This window comes from Bubalus kerabau, chromosome 1 (assembly GCF_029407905.1).
Source record: "Bubalus kerabau isolate K-KA32 ecotype Philippines breed swamp buffalo chromosome 1, PCC_UOA_SB_1v2, whole genome shotgun sequence".
Taxonomy (NCBI): domain Eukaryota; kingdom Metazoa; phylum Chordata; class Mammalia; order Artiodactyla; family Bovidae; genus Bubalus; species Bubalus kerabau.
Window position 1 is genome coordinate 98506180 of NC_073624.1, and position 17514 is coordinate 98523693.

A 17514-nucleotide genomic window follows, 5' to 3' on the forward strand; every position below is an offset into this window, starting at 1 on the left:
ATATAAAATAGGCTGTTACTTCATTGCCTAAAATTCTTCAGTGGCTTACCATCACATTTATAATTAAATCCAAATGCCTCCCCAGGGCCCACCTGATCTGGTCCCTGCTTACTTCTTAAAACTCAACCCTTGTCATATCACTCTTTTCCTTCACTCTGCTTCAGTTCCCCCAGTGTCCTTCCTTCAGACACTTTAACATGTCCCCATCTTTCTGCCTCAGGGCCTTTGCACATGCTATTTCTTCTAGTTCCCCTCTCTTCTCTTCTTACAGGCTGGTTTTTTTGAAAAACAACTTTCAGATTTCAAGTTCAATGTCACCTCCTTATGGTCACATGACTATAGATCTTCCTATCCCTATGCCAGTTGCTATTTTGAATTTTAACATTCCATTTGTTTTATTGAAAATAATTATATTGCTTAAATTTTTAAATTCAATGTCTCCCAGTAGACTCTAAGCTCTACAATAGCTTATCTTACTGTACACTCTGAATGCAGCATATACCTCAGCATCTAGCATGTAGCAAGCTGTCAATAAACATTTATTGAATGAATAAATAAGTACATGGACCGATGTTTGAATGCTTTCAGTCAATATCTAGCCAGATAACCCTGGCACATTGCTAAATAGGTCTAATCATTACAAAGTTCTCCTATTGAGGCAAAATTTGTTCCCTGCAAGCACTCGGCCTTGGTTCTGCCTGGGGAAACACCAAACTACCCCACATCACCTGCTTCCATGTATTGGGTTGGTCAAAAAGTTCATCAAGTTTTCTTGTAATGGGAAAAACCTGAATGAACTTTTTGGCCCATCCAATACATTCATATCCATAGTTCATTAACGCTTGGAAGAGAGTTTCTGGGTCTTTTGCCATCTCTGTCTATAGCCAGTCTACAGACTTGGTGTACTGAAAATGAGGCTCTAAGAGCTAAACAAAATACATTTAAGTATTTTGGTATCCTCTCACCAAAGCAAAGAATAACAGCACTGTTCTTTCCCCATGATTAGAACAGCATAATTCATGAACATTGGGCTAACTTTAGAAATAACATAGTAGCAGCACGGATAAGTAGAAAGAACAGGAGATTCAGGGGAAAAAAAAAAAAACAACTTGGGTTTAAGTTCAAGCTCTATTACTTATGAGCTGTCTCTAAGCAGTCAGTTAACCTTTCTGAGGCTTCTCCACCCACCAACCTGCTCCATCCAGTCCATTTATGAAGCTTTTGGCTCTTGGCCAGGTGCTTGACCTGTAAAATACAGATGGGATTAAACCCCCTACTGTCAAAATAAGCCAATCAAATGAGTTCTAAAACAAAATGCAACATTTTGCCATTGGTTTTCTGTTACACATAGTAATAGAACAAGTGTCTGGAGTATGGGCTCCACTCACATCCAGTTCCTGCAAAGAATTCAGGGAATTCATGAAACTGGATGAGAAAGAAAAAATCCTGTATTGTGAACTCTGACAAAAATTTAGTAGTCATATTAACTGAACCTGTGACTTTGTCTTCAAAAGAAATCAGATATTTTCACATCATTTTATAGTTGTTGCAGGTATCTCAAAATATCATTTGTGCTTATCTCTTCTTGGAAATGATGGTAGTTACTGCTGTTAGGTCTCGCTATTTAATGTGTTAAGATATATTACTCTATCTCAAATTGGAAAAAAAACATTTGGATATATCTGTAGATCAATATAATTGGTTCATTTGGCAGCTCTCTCTTTTTTCATGTGTTTAAAACCATGAGGCTTCCCCAGAGGTCCACAGCACAAGGGCTCCACAGGGTGAGGACCTCCGTATGGAGGGGCACAGAGATGTTGCTAAGCCCAGGAGACTGAGGCTGGGTGTTACCTACAGCTACCAGCTGCTCTGGGTGTCCCAGGCCTGCGGAAGCCTCAGACAAGCAAGGACCAGCACTTGGAATCCAATTTCTGAAATTGATCACTGATGGAAAAGGGGCCTCAGGAAGATGTCAGTGCCGAGTAATTAGGAACTGTTGATGGGTTAGAGGACATGCTTCTCAAGTGGACGCTTCCAAGACCAGGCTGGAGGGAAAGACCAGGAATCGGGCCTCACTGGTGAGGGAGTCACAGAGAAATGCCCTTCCCTCTTGGCTACCTGGCTTTTATTCTTCCTATAAACACAGCTCCAGGGTCCTGGGCTTCTCTTGGAAGCTCTTACCTCTATAAGCTGTAATCACATCTTCTACATCAGATGGAACCTTCTTTTCAGTTCAAATATTTATTGAGGGCCCACTGTGCATTAGGTGGCATTCTCAATGCCTAGGCAGCACAGATGAGACACCCCTGGCTACTCCCCATTGGCACCATCGCCACATTGAGCCCAACACAGAGCCTGGCACATGGCAGGCTCTCCATTAGAGGCTGACAGAGTGGGCCTCACTTCATGGCCAACTGAATGTTTAGTTGTCCTCTCTGGCAAGGAGGTCTCAAAGATATCTAAAATCTATGACAATTAAACTAACTGGTCACCAGTACCTCTCAATTCAATATCTTAAAAAGCTATTTCACTTGATCCCTTGTCTTCGCCCACACTGCCACCTCAGTTCAGGTCTCCACCAGGCTCACCTGGATTACTGCAACCCACGTGATCCATCTGTCTCCCTGCGCTTTCATGGTGGCCACCACTCTAGACCAAGGTGACATCATTTCTCACCTGGACTAATAAAGGACCCTCTTGCCTCTTCTGGGGTCAATTTCTCATCCATGACCCACAGGGCAGCCATTATTTAGGAATTCAAATCCAGTCATTTCACTTCCCTTCAAAGGCTCTTCTAAGCTTTAAGGGAAAAAAAAATATATATATATATAACCTCCTTCCCACAGCCTGCCAGGCCTATGGGGTCGGCTACTGCTTTCTTCCCCAACACTCTCCCCCCTCCACCTCCCTAAACCAACCACACTAGCCTTTTGTTCTTCAAAATGACCAAGTCATTTCCCCTTTTGAAGCCTTGCACTGCTCCCCACTCCCCATGGGAGACGCCTACAACTATCCTTTCTCATCTTCCTGGGGTTGACTTAACTTCCTTAAAGAGAACTTTCCCCAACAGCTCAAATAACATGGCTCTATTACATCCTCAGCTTCTTCCTTCACGTAGCCCCAGTCTCAGCCTGGGCCTCAGTTTCCTCATCTGTAAAATGGAAATCACACTACCCATCTCACAAGGCTGGGGTGAGGGTTAAATGAGTTAATATTGGTAAAGTGCTTACTTAGAACAACACTTGGTGCAAAGTGAATGCTTTAGAAGGGCTATCATTTTACAGCAAAAAGAAGCTCTTTATTTTCTGCCTATTTATTGTCTACTCTATTCACCACTGATAGAAATATTTCACACAGTGCTTCACACAGAGTACGGACTCAAGAAGTATTTGATTGAACTAGTGACTGTCCTTCTAATCAGCAGTTTTGCCTCTCGTCTCACCTCATTCATTCTTCTGAATGATTGCACTAAAACACAATCAGATCACGTCTACTTAGAGCCCTGCTTTAGTCCTGCAACAGCCACAGCTTTCCCACCCTGCTCAGCAGAGTCCTACAAGTTCCTTTGAGATGCTGCAGGGACAGCAAGGGCTGGGGGAGGCTGAGTTGCAGGATTCTGGGAGTCTCCCCCACACCCCCGCTTCACCCTGAGTCTCAGTGCTTGGCAATGGCCTCACCCAGAACAGCAGGTCAAAGATGATTTGTTAGCCTTTTTCTCACACTGAGCTTCGGGTTTAAGATTTAGAAACCTGGTTTTTAAAGCCTGAAAACAACTGACCATCAGGATAAAATCCAGTCATCTTGGCCAGTCTCATTAAACCCTTCGCCATCTGGCCCTGCATGCTCTTTTCTGGACACTCCCCAGCCAGGGTGAGCTACCTGCGGTTCACAAGCTTATTCAACTTCCCGCTTGCGCACAAGCTGTGCCTTCTCTCTGGAACTCCCTTTCTGCCTCTTCTGCTTGGCTTCAAGACACAGCTCCAGTATCACCTCTCTAAAGCCTCCCAGGTTCCTCCCACGCTGAGTTTGACGCTCCTTCGTGGGGTTTCCACATCACCTTTTTACTAAATTTCATAGGCCGTCTTAGGGCAACGCGAAGGTTTGTTCCACTCTCACCCTTTCCATGCCAGCAGGGGTGGGTAAACTACCAGCTGTGGACCAAATCTAGCAAGCTGCCTGCTTTTCGCAATGCGCCCCCCTCCCAAGCCAAGAATAGTTTTTACATTTTTTAATGGCTGAAACAATCTAAAGAATAATATTTTATGACAAGTGAAAATTATACATGAAATTCAAATTTCCGTGTCCATAAAGTTTTATTGGAACATCGCCACGAGTGTTCATTTATGCGTTGTCTATGGTTGCTGTCACACTTCACTGGCAGTCGAGCAATTGCAGCAGAGACTGCACGTGGCCTGCAAAGCCTACGATATTGACAATCTTTACAGAAAATGTTTGCTGACTTCTGCAGAAACGCACTGGCCAGAGTAGTGGAGTGGGGATTACTGGGGTCAAATCCCCTTTGTGACTCCTCTGAGAAGACACTAAGTGTAACTATTGATCAGACAGTCAAACCCATCAACTACAGAAACTGTAAAACAAATCACAGTTCTCTTTGGTTTTCTGACAGTATATAAATTAATATTAATTTTCCATCTTGATGAAAATGCTAACAAAAACTATGAGCATAACTGATAAAAAATCTTAACCACTACCATGCCCCTAGGAGGCCTCCCTAGTGGTTCCGATGGTAAAGAATCTGCCTGCAATGCAGGAGACCTGGGTTTGGTCCCTGAGTCAGGAAGATCCCCTGGAGAAGGAAATGCAATCCACTCCAGTATTCTTGCCTGGAGAATCCCTGGTGGGCTACAGTCCATGGGGTCACAATGAGTCAGACATGACTGAGCAACTAACACTCAGCTCAGTGACTTTTTTCACCATGCCCCTGCTACCACAAACAGGTTAGATCCAGGATACCTACAAACTGTCCCCCAGCAGACTGTGGGGGTTCTCAGAGCAGCCCTCAGTGATCTTCAGCTAGGTGCCACCTCGTAGGTGCCTACCTCAGGGAAGGCTGAGCCGGGTCATGGAGAAGCCTGAAGGGAGGCAGAGATGGCTCCACGCTGCTGTTGTCAACGTGGTAACCATGGTGTGGGTCTCCCACCTTTCCATCCCGAGGCAACCTGCCTACACCACCTACTGGGGGCCATCACCTGATGGTCTGCCTTCTTCTGACCGAACCAGGACTCAGTACTTGTCCCAATGGCAACAAATCCCTACCATGAACTTGGGCTCATAATGTGGAGTCAAAGGATGGGTTGGACCCCATTCTCTCTATTTCCTGGTCATTTGAACTAAATAATATAGAAAGCTGTTGCCAGTTGGTAGCTGATGCAGAAGGTTAAGCTATTGGGAGACGGAGTGGGGATCAGATCAGGCTGAGGCACATTCAGGTGGAGACGGAGAGGGACAGATATTCGAGGAAGCCGAGGTGGTCATTTGGCAGCAGGACTGAGGGAAGCCGCCACCCTGTCAGGCTGACAATGAAACCTTCGAATGAGGATCCTTCACACTTTCTGCTTCTGAGTACCTTTCCACTGTTCTGACTGCGGAAGCTTCTTCCCACTCCACATCATGCTAAGTTGCTCAGTTGTGTCCGACTCTGTACAACCCCATGGGCTGTAGCCTGCCAGGCTCCTCTGTCCCTGGGATTCTCCAGGCAAAAATACTGGAGGGGGTTGCCATGCCCTTCTCCGGGGGATCTTCCTGACCCAGGGGTCGAAACTGGGTCTCTTATGTCTCTTGCATTGGCAGCTGGGTTCTTTACCATTAGTGCCATCTGGGAAGCCCACCGCCCCCTACATCAGAGAGCCCCGGTCTATCACTACTAAAAATCACGACAGTGATGAAGTAGACACATACACAGTGTTTACTCTAGGTCAGGTAGTGTTCACGCTGCTGCTGCCAAGTCACTTCAGTCGTGTCCGACTCTGTGTGACCCCATGGACGGCAGCCTACCAGGCTCCTCCATCCATGGGATTCTCCAGGCAAGAACACTGGAGTGGGTTGCCATTTCCTTCTCCAGTGCATGAAAGTGAAAAGTGAAAGTGAAGTGGCTCAGTCGTGTCTGACTCTTCGCAACCCCATGGACTGCAGCCCACCAGGCTCCTCCATCCATGGGATTTTCCAAGCAAGAGTATTGGAGCGGGGTGCCATTGCCTTCTCCGTGTTCATATCCTATACATATTAAGCCATTGATCCAGACAAAAATCCTATGAAGCAAAAAGGATCAGTACTTCTAGGTTAACAAACAAGCACAGAAAGGTTAAATAATTTGCCCAAGGTCACACAACTGGGAAATGGCAGCTATGCCATATGGTCCCTGTCTACCTGGATCCAGAGTCTGTGCAGGCAAGCACCTCTCTTCTTCCTAGGATTCCATGTAATCTCACATGTTCCTATCCACTAAATTCCCCTTCTCCTTGTTGGAGCTTACTTATGTAGATCTTGGTTTCATGCAACCAACTGTGCCTAATTAGAATAGAAATTGGTACCAAGATTGATGCTGTAAAGAGTAGACCCTTAGAATTCTGGCGTGTAGAACTGGTTGTGTACAGCAGATTGGAAGGCTCTAGAAATCTCCCCCTGCCCACATCCTGGAATGAAATGCAAACAGACTGTTGCATGAAAGGGTGAAGGAGCTAACTAAACTATGACTTACAGGTTCTTGAGACTCAGACTCCAAACTCAGAAATAGTAAGACTTTGGAAGTTTTTCTAGGTATTTCTGTTGAGCAATTAGAAGAGGATAAGAAATATAAGGGGAGTGGGATGAGTCGGTTACTTTCTATGACCTGAAGTAAAACTGCAATGAAAACAATGGGACAAGTTCTTATCCCAGGTGTTTAAGCTGCAAGGGAAGATGTGATACCCTGCAGCTGTGATTCTAAAACCTGAATGTCGAGTAGAGTCACCTGGAGAGATTGTTACAACACAGACTGCCCATCCCATGCCCTACTCTGAGATTCTGATTTAGTACATCTGACTTGGGGGCCCAAGAATTTGCATTTCAAGTTAAGTTCCCTGGTGATGCTGTTGCTGGTCCAGAGACAACACTTTGAGGATCACTGCCCAACAGCACAAAGCCCTCTCTTTTTGTCTCTGGAAGGCATGAGCATGCACATTATTAAATTATACCAAAGGAGTGCCAACCATGCTGGGTTTTTATGGTCAAAGTTAATGCTCAGGTTGGCAAGACCGTAAGCCTGGCAAGTCCAAAGAATGGGAATTTCTGGGGAAAGCCAGAGTGGAGGATGTCAGAGAGGCTCGGACTAGAGAAGAAAGAGGCCCCAACACATCAGACATCAAGAAAAAGACAATAGTTAAGGGGCCATGAAGGCTTCCCAGGTGGCTCAGTGGTAAAGAATCCACCTGCCAGTGCAGGAGATGAAACAGATGAGGGTTCAATCCCTGGGTTGGGAAGACCCCCTGGAGGAGGAAATGGCAACTCACTCCAGTATTCTTGCCTGGAAAATTCCATGGACAGAGGAGCCTGGTAGTCCATGGAGTTGCAAAGAGTCAGACCCGACGGAGAAACAGAGCACAGCATACATAAGCGAGCATGAGGTGGCCAGACTCAAGAAAGTGTGGCTGCTAAGGACGGAAAACACCCCCAACGTGAGCCCCCAAGCCCTTTCATTTATTAATTTAACAAATATTTAAGTTACTATGCTAGGAACTCTGGCTTCAACAGAGAGTTGAATGTTACAAGGTTCCTGACCTCCTGGGGCTTGTATTTTAATTATGGCTGCTAATAAAGACAAGAGTTCCTATAACCCAGGTTTAACAGGCTGAGATCTCGGGATCGAGTTTATGAGCTAGTTCTTATGTCCGAAAACCAAAAACTTAGAGCAGTCCTTAAAGGTCCTGTACGTCTCTCTGAGGTTGTTATAAGTCTGAATACAAAGAGTCCCAGTGCTACCTAGAAACTGACCACTGAGGAACTACAACCCTCCCAAAGCCTGAATTTCAGGTGCTCAAATATGCAGATCCAGAAACCCAGTTCTCACTCAAGAATTCTCTGTTCTACTGTCTTAAGTCCAGCTTAAGTCAATCCTAAAGGAAAACCACTCAATCCTAAAGGAAATCAGTCTTGGCAAGACTGATGCTGAGGCTGAAACTTAAACACTTTGGCCACCTGATGTGAAGAACTGACTCCTTGGAAAAGACTCTAATGCCGGGAGAGATTGAAGGCAGGAGGAGAAGGGGACGGCAGAGCATGAGATGGTTGGATGGCATCACTGACTCGATGGACATGAGTTTGAGCAAGCTCTGGGAGCTGGTGATGGACAGGGAAGCCTGGCGTGCCATAGTCCATGGGGTCACAAAGAGTCAGACGTGACTGAGTGACTGAATGAAGTCCAGCTTACAGCTGATCTCTGAGTAGCAGGAAGAGCCTAGCCTCCTCATGGAGGACAAGATTGACACCACAATCCAACGTCTGTGATGCTGAATTGTTTACGGCTGTGTGTTACAGGTTCAGGTCCTCAATGCTCTGTCATTTACCAGTTATGGAAATTAACCAAAGCTCTCCAGGTCTCAATGTCTCATCATAAAACTATAACAACAACTACGGTCCTTGCCGCGTATGGGGCATTACAACCAACCAAATGTAAGTCATGTGAAGTGCTTAGCTCAAAGCCTGGCCATAGTAATCATCTAACAGTAGCAGCTATGACTGCTTTTTCCCTCTAAGTGGGTGTTGGCCTTTTTAAATCCCTGCTTGCATATCAGATGTATGTATGGGGGTAAAATTCACCACCTAGTCTATAGACTGCAAAGTGGCCAGACAAGATCATAACAGAAACTAAAGGGGAAATAAACATCACAGGAAGACTGTGGATTTTGAGGTCAATGAGGCTGCATTGCCGAGTGGCCCTGGGACGTCACTTCTGCACGCAGTAGCTAGAAGGGTCTTGGGTTACTGTCTGTTGGAGAGCATGCGAGTGTTTTGTGGTTGTCTGCATGACAAGTAACTTATGTCAGGCTTTGGAATTATGTGAGTGTGGAGGAAGGGGGTGTGTCTCCCTACAAGGAATAGAATGAAATAGTCATCTCAGCCAACACAATAAGAAAACACACTCCCCTCAGTGTCTACAGAGGCCACCATGTTTAAACCACAAGCAACCCCAGGATCCAACCACAGTAGCCAAATAGTCTGGACCAGACTTCAAAACTCAGGTACACACACTTTTCTATCAGTGTATTGGTATGCCACGGGTGGCAGGAGTTCAGAGAGGAGAGGAAGTTAAGTTAACTTGTACATAATTTAAAACATTCATTTTTATGTTGATCCAAGCACACAGATATGTTACGGAATAGAATGAAAAAAAAAATTACATCAAGTTTTAAAACACACTTCAACGGGTGTATCCTAGGGGAAGCTGGTTGCTGCCTCTAATTAGGGGACTTTGAAGGCAAAGTTTGAGAAGCACTAGAGTGGTGGAATGAATACAGAAGTAGATACCGCAAGACCTGGGTTTAAGCTGGAGGCTCTGATGTTTACTTCGTGTATTATCTTGAGCAAGTTGCTTTAGTGATCTCAAGCTTCCTCATCAGGTAAATGGGAAAGTTCCTCAGAGAAGCAACCTTAGACTTGATGAGGGGCTCAAAAGAAGTAATATATGAGGAACTGCATACACATACTGATTAGGATTATTAGAGAGGGTCTACAGAATTAGGCTGCCTGGGCACATTTGCAGGCTGGAGCTAACCTGCCATAGTTGTGAAAGGGGATTCAAAGTTGGAGGCAAGACAGAAAAAAATGGCCCAGTGTGTGAATGGCTGAGGACACAATCATTGCACAAGCATCTCGTGAATGAATCCTTAGCGAGAGAAGCTGAAGGCAAGAAAATCAGCTCACAAGCGATCAGGAGAGAACGTAGACATGAGAAAACACAACCCAGTCATTCCCGTCACTTTCCTACCCACGGCTGACTGAAGATGGAAAGGAAGAGAGTCATGCAGGGGGAGCAGGGGAAGCCAAGCCAGTCTACGCTTGTGCCTCGCTGCCCATGGATTACTACTATAATGCTGTGTCTGCTGGGGGGAACCACTGTTAGAATCGACTGAGGCTCCCTCTAGAGTGGTTTTTCAAGTTTCGTCTCCTGTCTTAGGCGCCTTGTAATTCAGCATGCCTTTTCCAAAACACATTGAAAACCTGAAAATAAAATGCAGAACAAATGCAACCCAAATGACATCATTGTTCTGAGCGACAACTAGGGGCACACTGATCTCATAACCCCATTAAATGGGGTTGCCACCTGCTATTGTCCTTTCGATGGCAGAATCAGCGGCGCCCAGCACAGAGCACTGCCTGCGCTAGCCGGCATCAAACAAATATCTGTTCAACTATCTCATCTGCCTATTTAACAGGTTATAAAGTTGTCAGCTTTTTCATCAAAACTACCGCCTTTCCCCCCTCCCCAAAGTCTCTCTTGAAATTCAGTTCCATTAAGGCTTTTTAATACATACGAGCAGCAAGGAATTTACTTATATATATATATATATATATATATATTTTTTTTTTTTTTTTCAAGGCAAAACTCCAAGTTCCCACCTGGGCAGCCCTGACAAGCTATTGTTTGAACTGGAGTACATTATTTAACCTGGGTGACAAGCTCAGGGGGTAGAGACCCCGTCTTTCAGAAACTGCAGCTCTGAGCACACTGGGAGCTCTTGATAAATAACAGCAGCAAGACATGCTGTGGAGGGACCTAGTTTAATTATTTATTTTTCCAATTCCAGATTTTTGGCAGCATGTGTTTGCCCCTTGCTTGATTTCTAAGGGGCAGCCACCTCCCAGAAGTGCCCCACACAAAGATGGATAAGCAGCTCTCTGACTTTTCCTTCCCCCCATCCCAGCGCAAGTAGGAACACCTGATCGAGCCAAAAACGTGGATTCTGAGTGCATTCAGGGTGCCTGCTGGGTTTGGAAGGGAACTAAGTCCTCTAGGACTCAATGGGTAGAGCAAGGCAGTCAAGAGAAATGTTTTGGCTCCCACACATCTACACAGCTGTCAGATGGCGGAGCTTGGACTTCCACTGTTATCACCTGCTGCGGGCCTCCGAGCTGTCTCGACATTAACCCGAGAGACCAAGTACGCCTGAAGCTGCACGCTAAGAGCTATGTGCGGGTACTTTCAAGTCTTTCAACAGAGAAGTCAAAGACGATGGTTTTTGCCAAACTTGAACTCATAAGGATCTCATGAAGACAGATATTAAATATTAACTTATAATTGTATAGCCAGATGAAGTCATGTAGGGAGTATTATGCATTATTTACATTTTAAAATAATTGTAACAGTAACTAAATGAAGACATTATGTGTGTGCCCCAGCACACAAGCAGTGGGCGAGGAGGAAGCAAATGACCATTCTAAGGGGCCTTGCAAAAGACCTGGTTTTTTTTCTTTCTGAGTAATAAGGCTAATATTTGGTAAGATGGGCTCTGCCTGGGTGAGGGTGGGAGTGTCTTTTCATACACCTCTCAATAGGCCTTAGCGCCAATGTCCTCTCTATGCTTACACAATGAATGTATCAACACAACACGTTTTTCCAAGTGAAGACTTCTCGCCTTGCTCTCTGACGCATTTTATACCAAAACAATGGCAACACCTGTAGCCGTTAATTTCTGCTCTTTGATTGCTGTCCAGTTATAAAGGAGGCGCTCAGCAGGCTCCCCTCTCAGGAGCCATATGTGGAGTTGATGTGCCAGCAGCCTTGGAAGGAAAAGAGCCTCGGAGAAGTGCACAATGGCTCCATAATCCCCATCAACTGGACCCTCTTGAACCGCGGCTTTCTTTCCCAGTCAAAGAAACGCCAGTTTCAAGAGTCAAGCTGTGGCTGTCCTGGGAACCCTGGGGGAGGTGAGAGGTGGGGGGTGGAAAACTCTGCCGTTTGCCTGGGTGGGTGGTGCCCCCGAGCCCTGCCATCTAGTCAATCTGGAGCCCAGAAACTGCCTGTGGCACCCCCAACACTTTCTCTCGCCCTCCCCTCTAGGGTGAGGCTTTTTACCCACAAAGCCACCTCCGCCGGCCCAGCCTCTCCCCGAGCCGTAGACCACAGCGCACACCCTCAGCAGAGCCACAGCCCCGCCCCCTTGCACCGGGTCGCGCAGAGGGTTCTGTTCCCCCAAGCCTGAGCCTCTGTTCCAGCCTAGCGCTGACCGGTGTCGACCAGACCAACTCTTCAGACCACATCACACGGGTTACGGGGGGTGGGCACAAAGACTGGGGTGTGGCAAGTCCTTTAGTTTCCAAGGCTTCTCAGCCCAGGGCACTGCGTTTGGGAACCCTGGTGAGGACAAGGGTCAAAGCCGCAGGCCAACCCAGACCACACACCGGGGGATGCGTTCAGGGGAGGGCGGGGGAGCTGCCTGGCGAGGCTCAGACCCTAACAAGCGCCCCTGTTTGGATAGGCAGGGATGGCAATAGGATGCAGTCACCAGAGTTTAGAGCTTAACTCCTACCCTCTCCACCTCCCTTTTTTCACACTCCCTCGGGGACTTCCGGCCGTGCTTTAGAGTAGCCCGAGGTACCAGAACTGCCGTCGGGCGGCCACAGGGCTGCGTAAATCCGAGACCTGGTAAAGGTCAACCCTCTCTCCCTGCGGCTCTGCCTCGCCCGCGGCTCCGCAAAGGGAGCGCTCCCCTCCCCAGGAAGGGGCAGGACTTACGCAGTGGTTCTCGTTATTATCGATCTCGAAGTCCCAGCGGCAGATCCTGGTGCGCGCCTGGATCTCACTCATCCTGAAGAGGCAGAGTGCGGTGGTGGTGGGCGAGCGCTTCTCCTGGTCCTCTCCGGTGGCTGCGCTGAATACGCCCGCCCAGACGTCCAGGGCCTCCACCAAGTTGGAGGAGAGCAGCAGGCGACGGCCGTCTGGGTGGCCGTGGCCGCAGTTGAGGGCCGCCTGGCCCTGGAACAGGAGCATCTCGGAGCTCTTGGCGATGCGCGCCATGCTGGGCCAGCCGGTGGCGGCGCCTGTCGAGTAGTTGTAGGGGTAGTAGGGGAAGTAGACGCTGCCGTTCCAGAGAAAGGCGTCCACAAAGTGCAGGCTACCCCCGCCGTCGCGCAGCTTGAGGCGTCCCGTCTCCTTCGTGGCCAGGCTGCGCTTCCCCGTGTCCTTGAGCGCGATGGCCGTTTCGCGGTCGGACGCCGCAGGGTTGCAGCGGCTCGCCGTCTCGGACTCGGGCAGCACATAGGTGGCGGCCACTGCCAAGTACCAGCTCTGGGTGTCGTTCGCGTAGTACACCACGCCGGCCGTCGAGCCCTGCGGGTGACACGACACCACTTCGGTGCCGTTGCGCAGGGAGCTGCGGCTCAGATTGCCCAGGGGTCGCACCTCGCAGGCGCCCCGGTCGAAGGTCCAGCCGGTGAGCAGCAGCCCCTCGAGGCCGGCCGCCCCCTCGCGGTAGGGCAGCAGCAGCTTGCTGAAGCTGCTGCCCGGCCGGGGCCGCGCGGGGGGCGTCAGCGGGACGGGCTCCGAGCAGTTGCCCGCTTGGTCCCGGTATAGGCGCGAGAGCCTGTGCTCCAGGCTGTAGTCCAGCTGGTCTAGGCAGCTGCCGCTCGCCACGAACACGCCGTCCTCCCGGCTCACCGCGATGGCTCCGATAGCTTGCTCCGACCGCCACACGGGCTCGTCCGCGCCCCGGCCGGGCGCCGCGAGCGCCAGCAGATAGGCAAGCAGCGGCAGCAGCGCTGCGGGGCGCGGGGGGCGCGGCGGTGCCTTCCTCCAGGAGACCTCCATGGGGCTGTGGCGGGGGGGGGCCGCCCCCGGGCAGGGCGCGCGGCGGCGACAGCGGCTCAGGCGCGCGGTGAGTGAGACGCGGGCGGCGGCGGCTCCTGCGCGCGCTCGGGTTCCCGCGGCCGCCCCATCCCCGCGGCTCGCCCGGGAAGGAGAGCGGGGAGGGCGGCGCGCGGCGGGCTCGTTCCGGCAGCCTGTGCAGCAGCGGCGGCGACGGCGGCAAGCCCTGCGCGCTCCGGCGCCGCTTCCTCCGGGCCCTCCTTCTCCGGAGAGTTCCTCTGTGCAATGCTGGCGCTCGAGGGGAGGCGCGGAGGGGAAGGGAGGGGACGGGCGGAGGGGAGCTAGGCAGGCGGGGAGGGCTGGAGAGGTTGGGTGCGCTTGTGCGTTTCACTTTCCCATTGTGAAAGTGGGATGCAACTGGCCCCCTTCCTCATCCTCTTCCTCCTCCTCCCTCCGCCTCCTGGCCGCCCGCCCTCCCTCCACGCCCATCTCCCCTCCCCTCTTGATTCGGTGAGATAGGGAGGAGGGAGGTCTCGTAATTTGGGTTACTGTGTAGGTGGCCTCTTTCATCTATTCATAACAAAGCTGAGCCGCCTGCCGCCGCCACCACCATAGCCCCTTAGCTCTCCCGGGGCTCCCGGGGCGCGCTAACAGCGCACCAAGCTGGCTCCGGCGCCTGTCCGCCCGCGGGGCTGCTCCAACGCTCGGGTTTTGTTTACGAGAGCGGCGCGGAGAGATGCGCAAGGCTCGGGGAACTAGGACCCAGGCCGCCAAAGGGTTGCAGCTGAGGCCCGGGGCTCGGGCCAGTGGGAGGCTGCGAGGGCTGCTGACAGGTGTGGAGCGGCGGGAGGGAGGCCCTGGGGAGGAGCGCGAGAGAGGGAAACACTGACAAGCCCGAGGCTCAAGGAACAGAGGCGCCCCTGTGACAGGAGATGGGTTTCCCCGGGTCAGAGGAGTGAGGTGGAGGAAAGGCAGGCGCCGAGATTCTGGTTCTGGACAATCCCTGGGGCCGGAGCTCCCATACTTGAGGAGGTTCTCTCATTTCCCTTGGCAACGGAGACCCAGGCTTTCAAACCTAGCACTTAGCAAGTTCTACTCATCATCTAACCTGAATGATCATGGCTAATATTTATTGAGTGCATACTGCGTGCCGGGTCCCGCTTGAAATTCATTACGTGGATTAAAACTCATTTAATACCCATAACAACCCTGTTAGTGACTTGTTATAATCAGCCCCATTTCGTTAGGAGGGGTGGAGACGTTGCGGAACTCGCCGGGGGTCCTACTGCTGGCAGACAGCAGAAGTGAGATTCGAATTCTTGTCTAGCTCCAGGGCCGCTTACACCGCCCTCTCTAGCCAAGTTCCACCTGTGGTCTTTACGGAACTACCTGGAGAGCATTCTCAGCAGGTGGGACAGAAAAGTTCCCCAAGTTAAATGTTCCCACCTACCTCCCAGCCCAGACTTCAGAGTCAAGTACCCTTATTTCCCTAGAGGCGCTCCCTCTGTTTCCCTCTTTCGCACCTCTTTCCTTTGGACTCGCTGAGGTCCCACCAACCCACCAAGGCGGCAAATACCAGCTGGGCTGCCCCCCAAACCACCAAGAACTTCTGGAGCTCAGTGACTATCTGAATCATTGCACACCTGTGTGTAGGTTCATGCTTTCTCAGAAGGGAGCCTCAGAGACTGCACAGATACCTCCCAGCTCTGAGGCAGCTGCACCTTACCATCTGGCAGGTGATCCGGGGGTGCAGCAGGGGGACCCCGAGAACCCGGTGCACCCCATGAGAGAGGATCTGTGACCCTTTCCAGGCCATTTCCAGACCAGAGGCCCCAGGGAGGGTAATTGGTCACGACCCCTTTCTTCCTTCCCCTCCCAGTTTCCCAATTCTAGATGGAATCGGTTTGGGGGTGGGGTGGGGTGCCTGTGCTTCGTCTAGAAGCTGAGTCCTTCTGAAGGAGCAGCTGTTGCAGGTGTTAACTTCTACCATAGTGCCCCAAGTTCTCCCCTGTGCTGAGGGACAGGGCAGGAGGAGATTGATCTGGAAGGCTAAAGCAAAGGAGGGTGAGGGGAAGCAAGAAGCACAAGAGGAACTGGGGTTTCCAATCTGGACGTGCAGTTAAAGGCTCACATCATCCCGGCAGTAGCTCTCATACTTTGAATTCACAAGTGGTCATCTTTCCATTTGTCCTTTCCTTGTTTGAAATTGGATAACATTATCTTTGCCTGCCAGGAGGCAGCACATGCTTTCCCACAAGCTGTCAGGTCCCTCTTTCTGCTGCGGTGACGGCGGTTGGGGTGCCAGTGAGGAGAGAAGAGGAGCAAGGGAAAGACCTAGAGCTACCAGATCGAGGTGAATCAGGAGATCTTTAGGCGAGGCTAATCAGACACGCTCTGCTCCAAAAAAAACAGGCGTCACTCCCTGCACTGTCTTCCCACCTGAAATGTTTTAAGAATTTTTGCACTGCTGACAGTGGAAAAAGTGGTGTCTTGGAAGCATCTGCAGTAGCTCATGGAACCCTTCACAGCATAGGAGGGGATGTGTGTGCCCATATTTTGACAGCGTTCCCCGTGAATGGTGAAGAAACACAATGATCTTCACTGCCTTCATGAGCCGGCTGTGGCAATGTTGTTGTGAGAAGCAACAGTTCAATTCCATTCTGGAGATAGTTTTACTTCACTGGTAACCAAGTAATTTCTTGAAGTCCCATAGAGTTGGTACAATCAGGAGCAGACCATCTTGGGAGCTATTTGGATTAAACATACTCTGTGGTGCGGCATTTTGATCACTACTCAATTCATTGCTGCCTCGTGTTGAAAAAGAAACAGCATCTTAAAAAACTCTACCAGCAAGAAGCATAAGTGGCTTTGATGGCTACAGTCTCTTGCCATTCTACTGGGATCATAAGCCCCACTCTTGAGAGCAGGCTTCTTTTCTCTCCCATTTAATTGTATGCAGGCTCCTATGGCGAAAGAAATCAGAATCTGTGCCTATTTTTTGGCATGAAAAATGTAGAGGACTAGGAAGCATATGAATGTGTTCTTTGCTGATTCTATCCTGTTTGGTACAAACACATTTGGCCCATTCCAATTTTCCTGTGTGCTAAAGCTCCACCTTCAGGACATAAGTTCACGTTTGAAAAAGGTGGGAAACATGAACAACCAAAATAAATATTTAGGCATATGGATTCTGAATGTTTTTGATCGCTTTCTCTCGGACACCACTGTCTGACCGAGGATGCGAATCCCACCGGTGACCAGGTTTCCCTCTCCCAGTGCTGGAGCCCAGCCCATCGGGTGTCACGTATTGCACATTCAGAACTCCTTGTAACACAACTGGCTGAAACCCCAAAAAAGGAAGATGGTGCAGATTTATCCTCCAGACAGAGACCTGCTACCACGGAAACAAGCAGTTCAGACTGATTCCGAGCAGTTTTTATTTGTAGCATTCACTAGATGGGAAAGTCTTCATAATGAGAAAATATCAACTCCCCCAGGCACCAAAGGCAATCTGGGTTAACCAGACCATCGACAATCAGACTCATTTCTGCTGGACAGGACTTTATAGATCCCGTGGCTTCCTGCCGAGGTTCAGGACATTAAGAACTGGTTGGCAGGCAACTGGTCACAGTCACAAGATGGCTATCTTTGGTGCTTCAGTGGTCTTTGGGAATGACTGGCCTGGCAGAGATGAAAAGCCACCAAGATTATTAGTT

The 17514-nt window shown here is 49.6% G+C and overlaps 1 protein-coding gene across 2 annotated transcripts in view; it reads right to left on the bottom strand.

The window, feature by feature from the left end:
* The window catches only part of PLXNC1 (plexin C1), a 332800-nt gene that overhangs the window by 138981 nt on the left and 176305 nt on the right, over window positions 1–17514 (bottom strand). For both annotated transcript variants that reach the window (XM_055585371.1, XM_055585362.1), the window contains exon 3: window positions 12731–17479. In XM_055585371.1, the coding sequence (XP_055441346.1) occupies window positions 12731–13801 (1071 nt within the window). In that variant the 5' untranslated portion in view covers window positions 13802–17479. The remainder of the gene's footprint in view (window positions 1–12730; window positions 17480–17514) is intronic.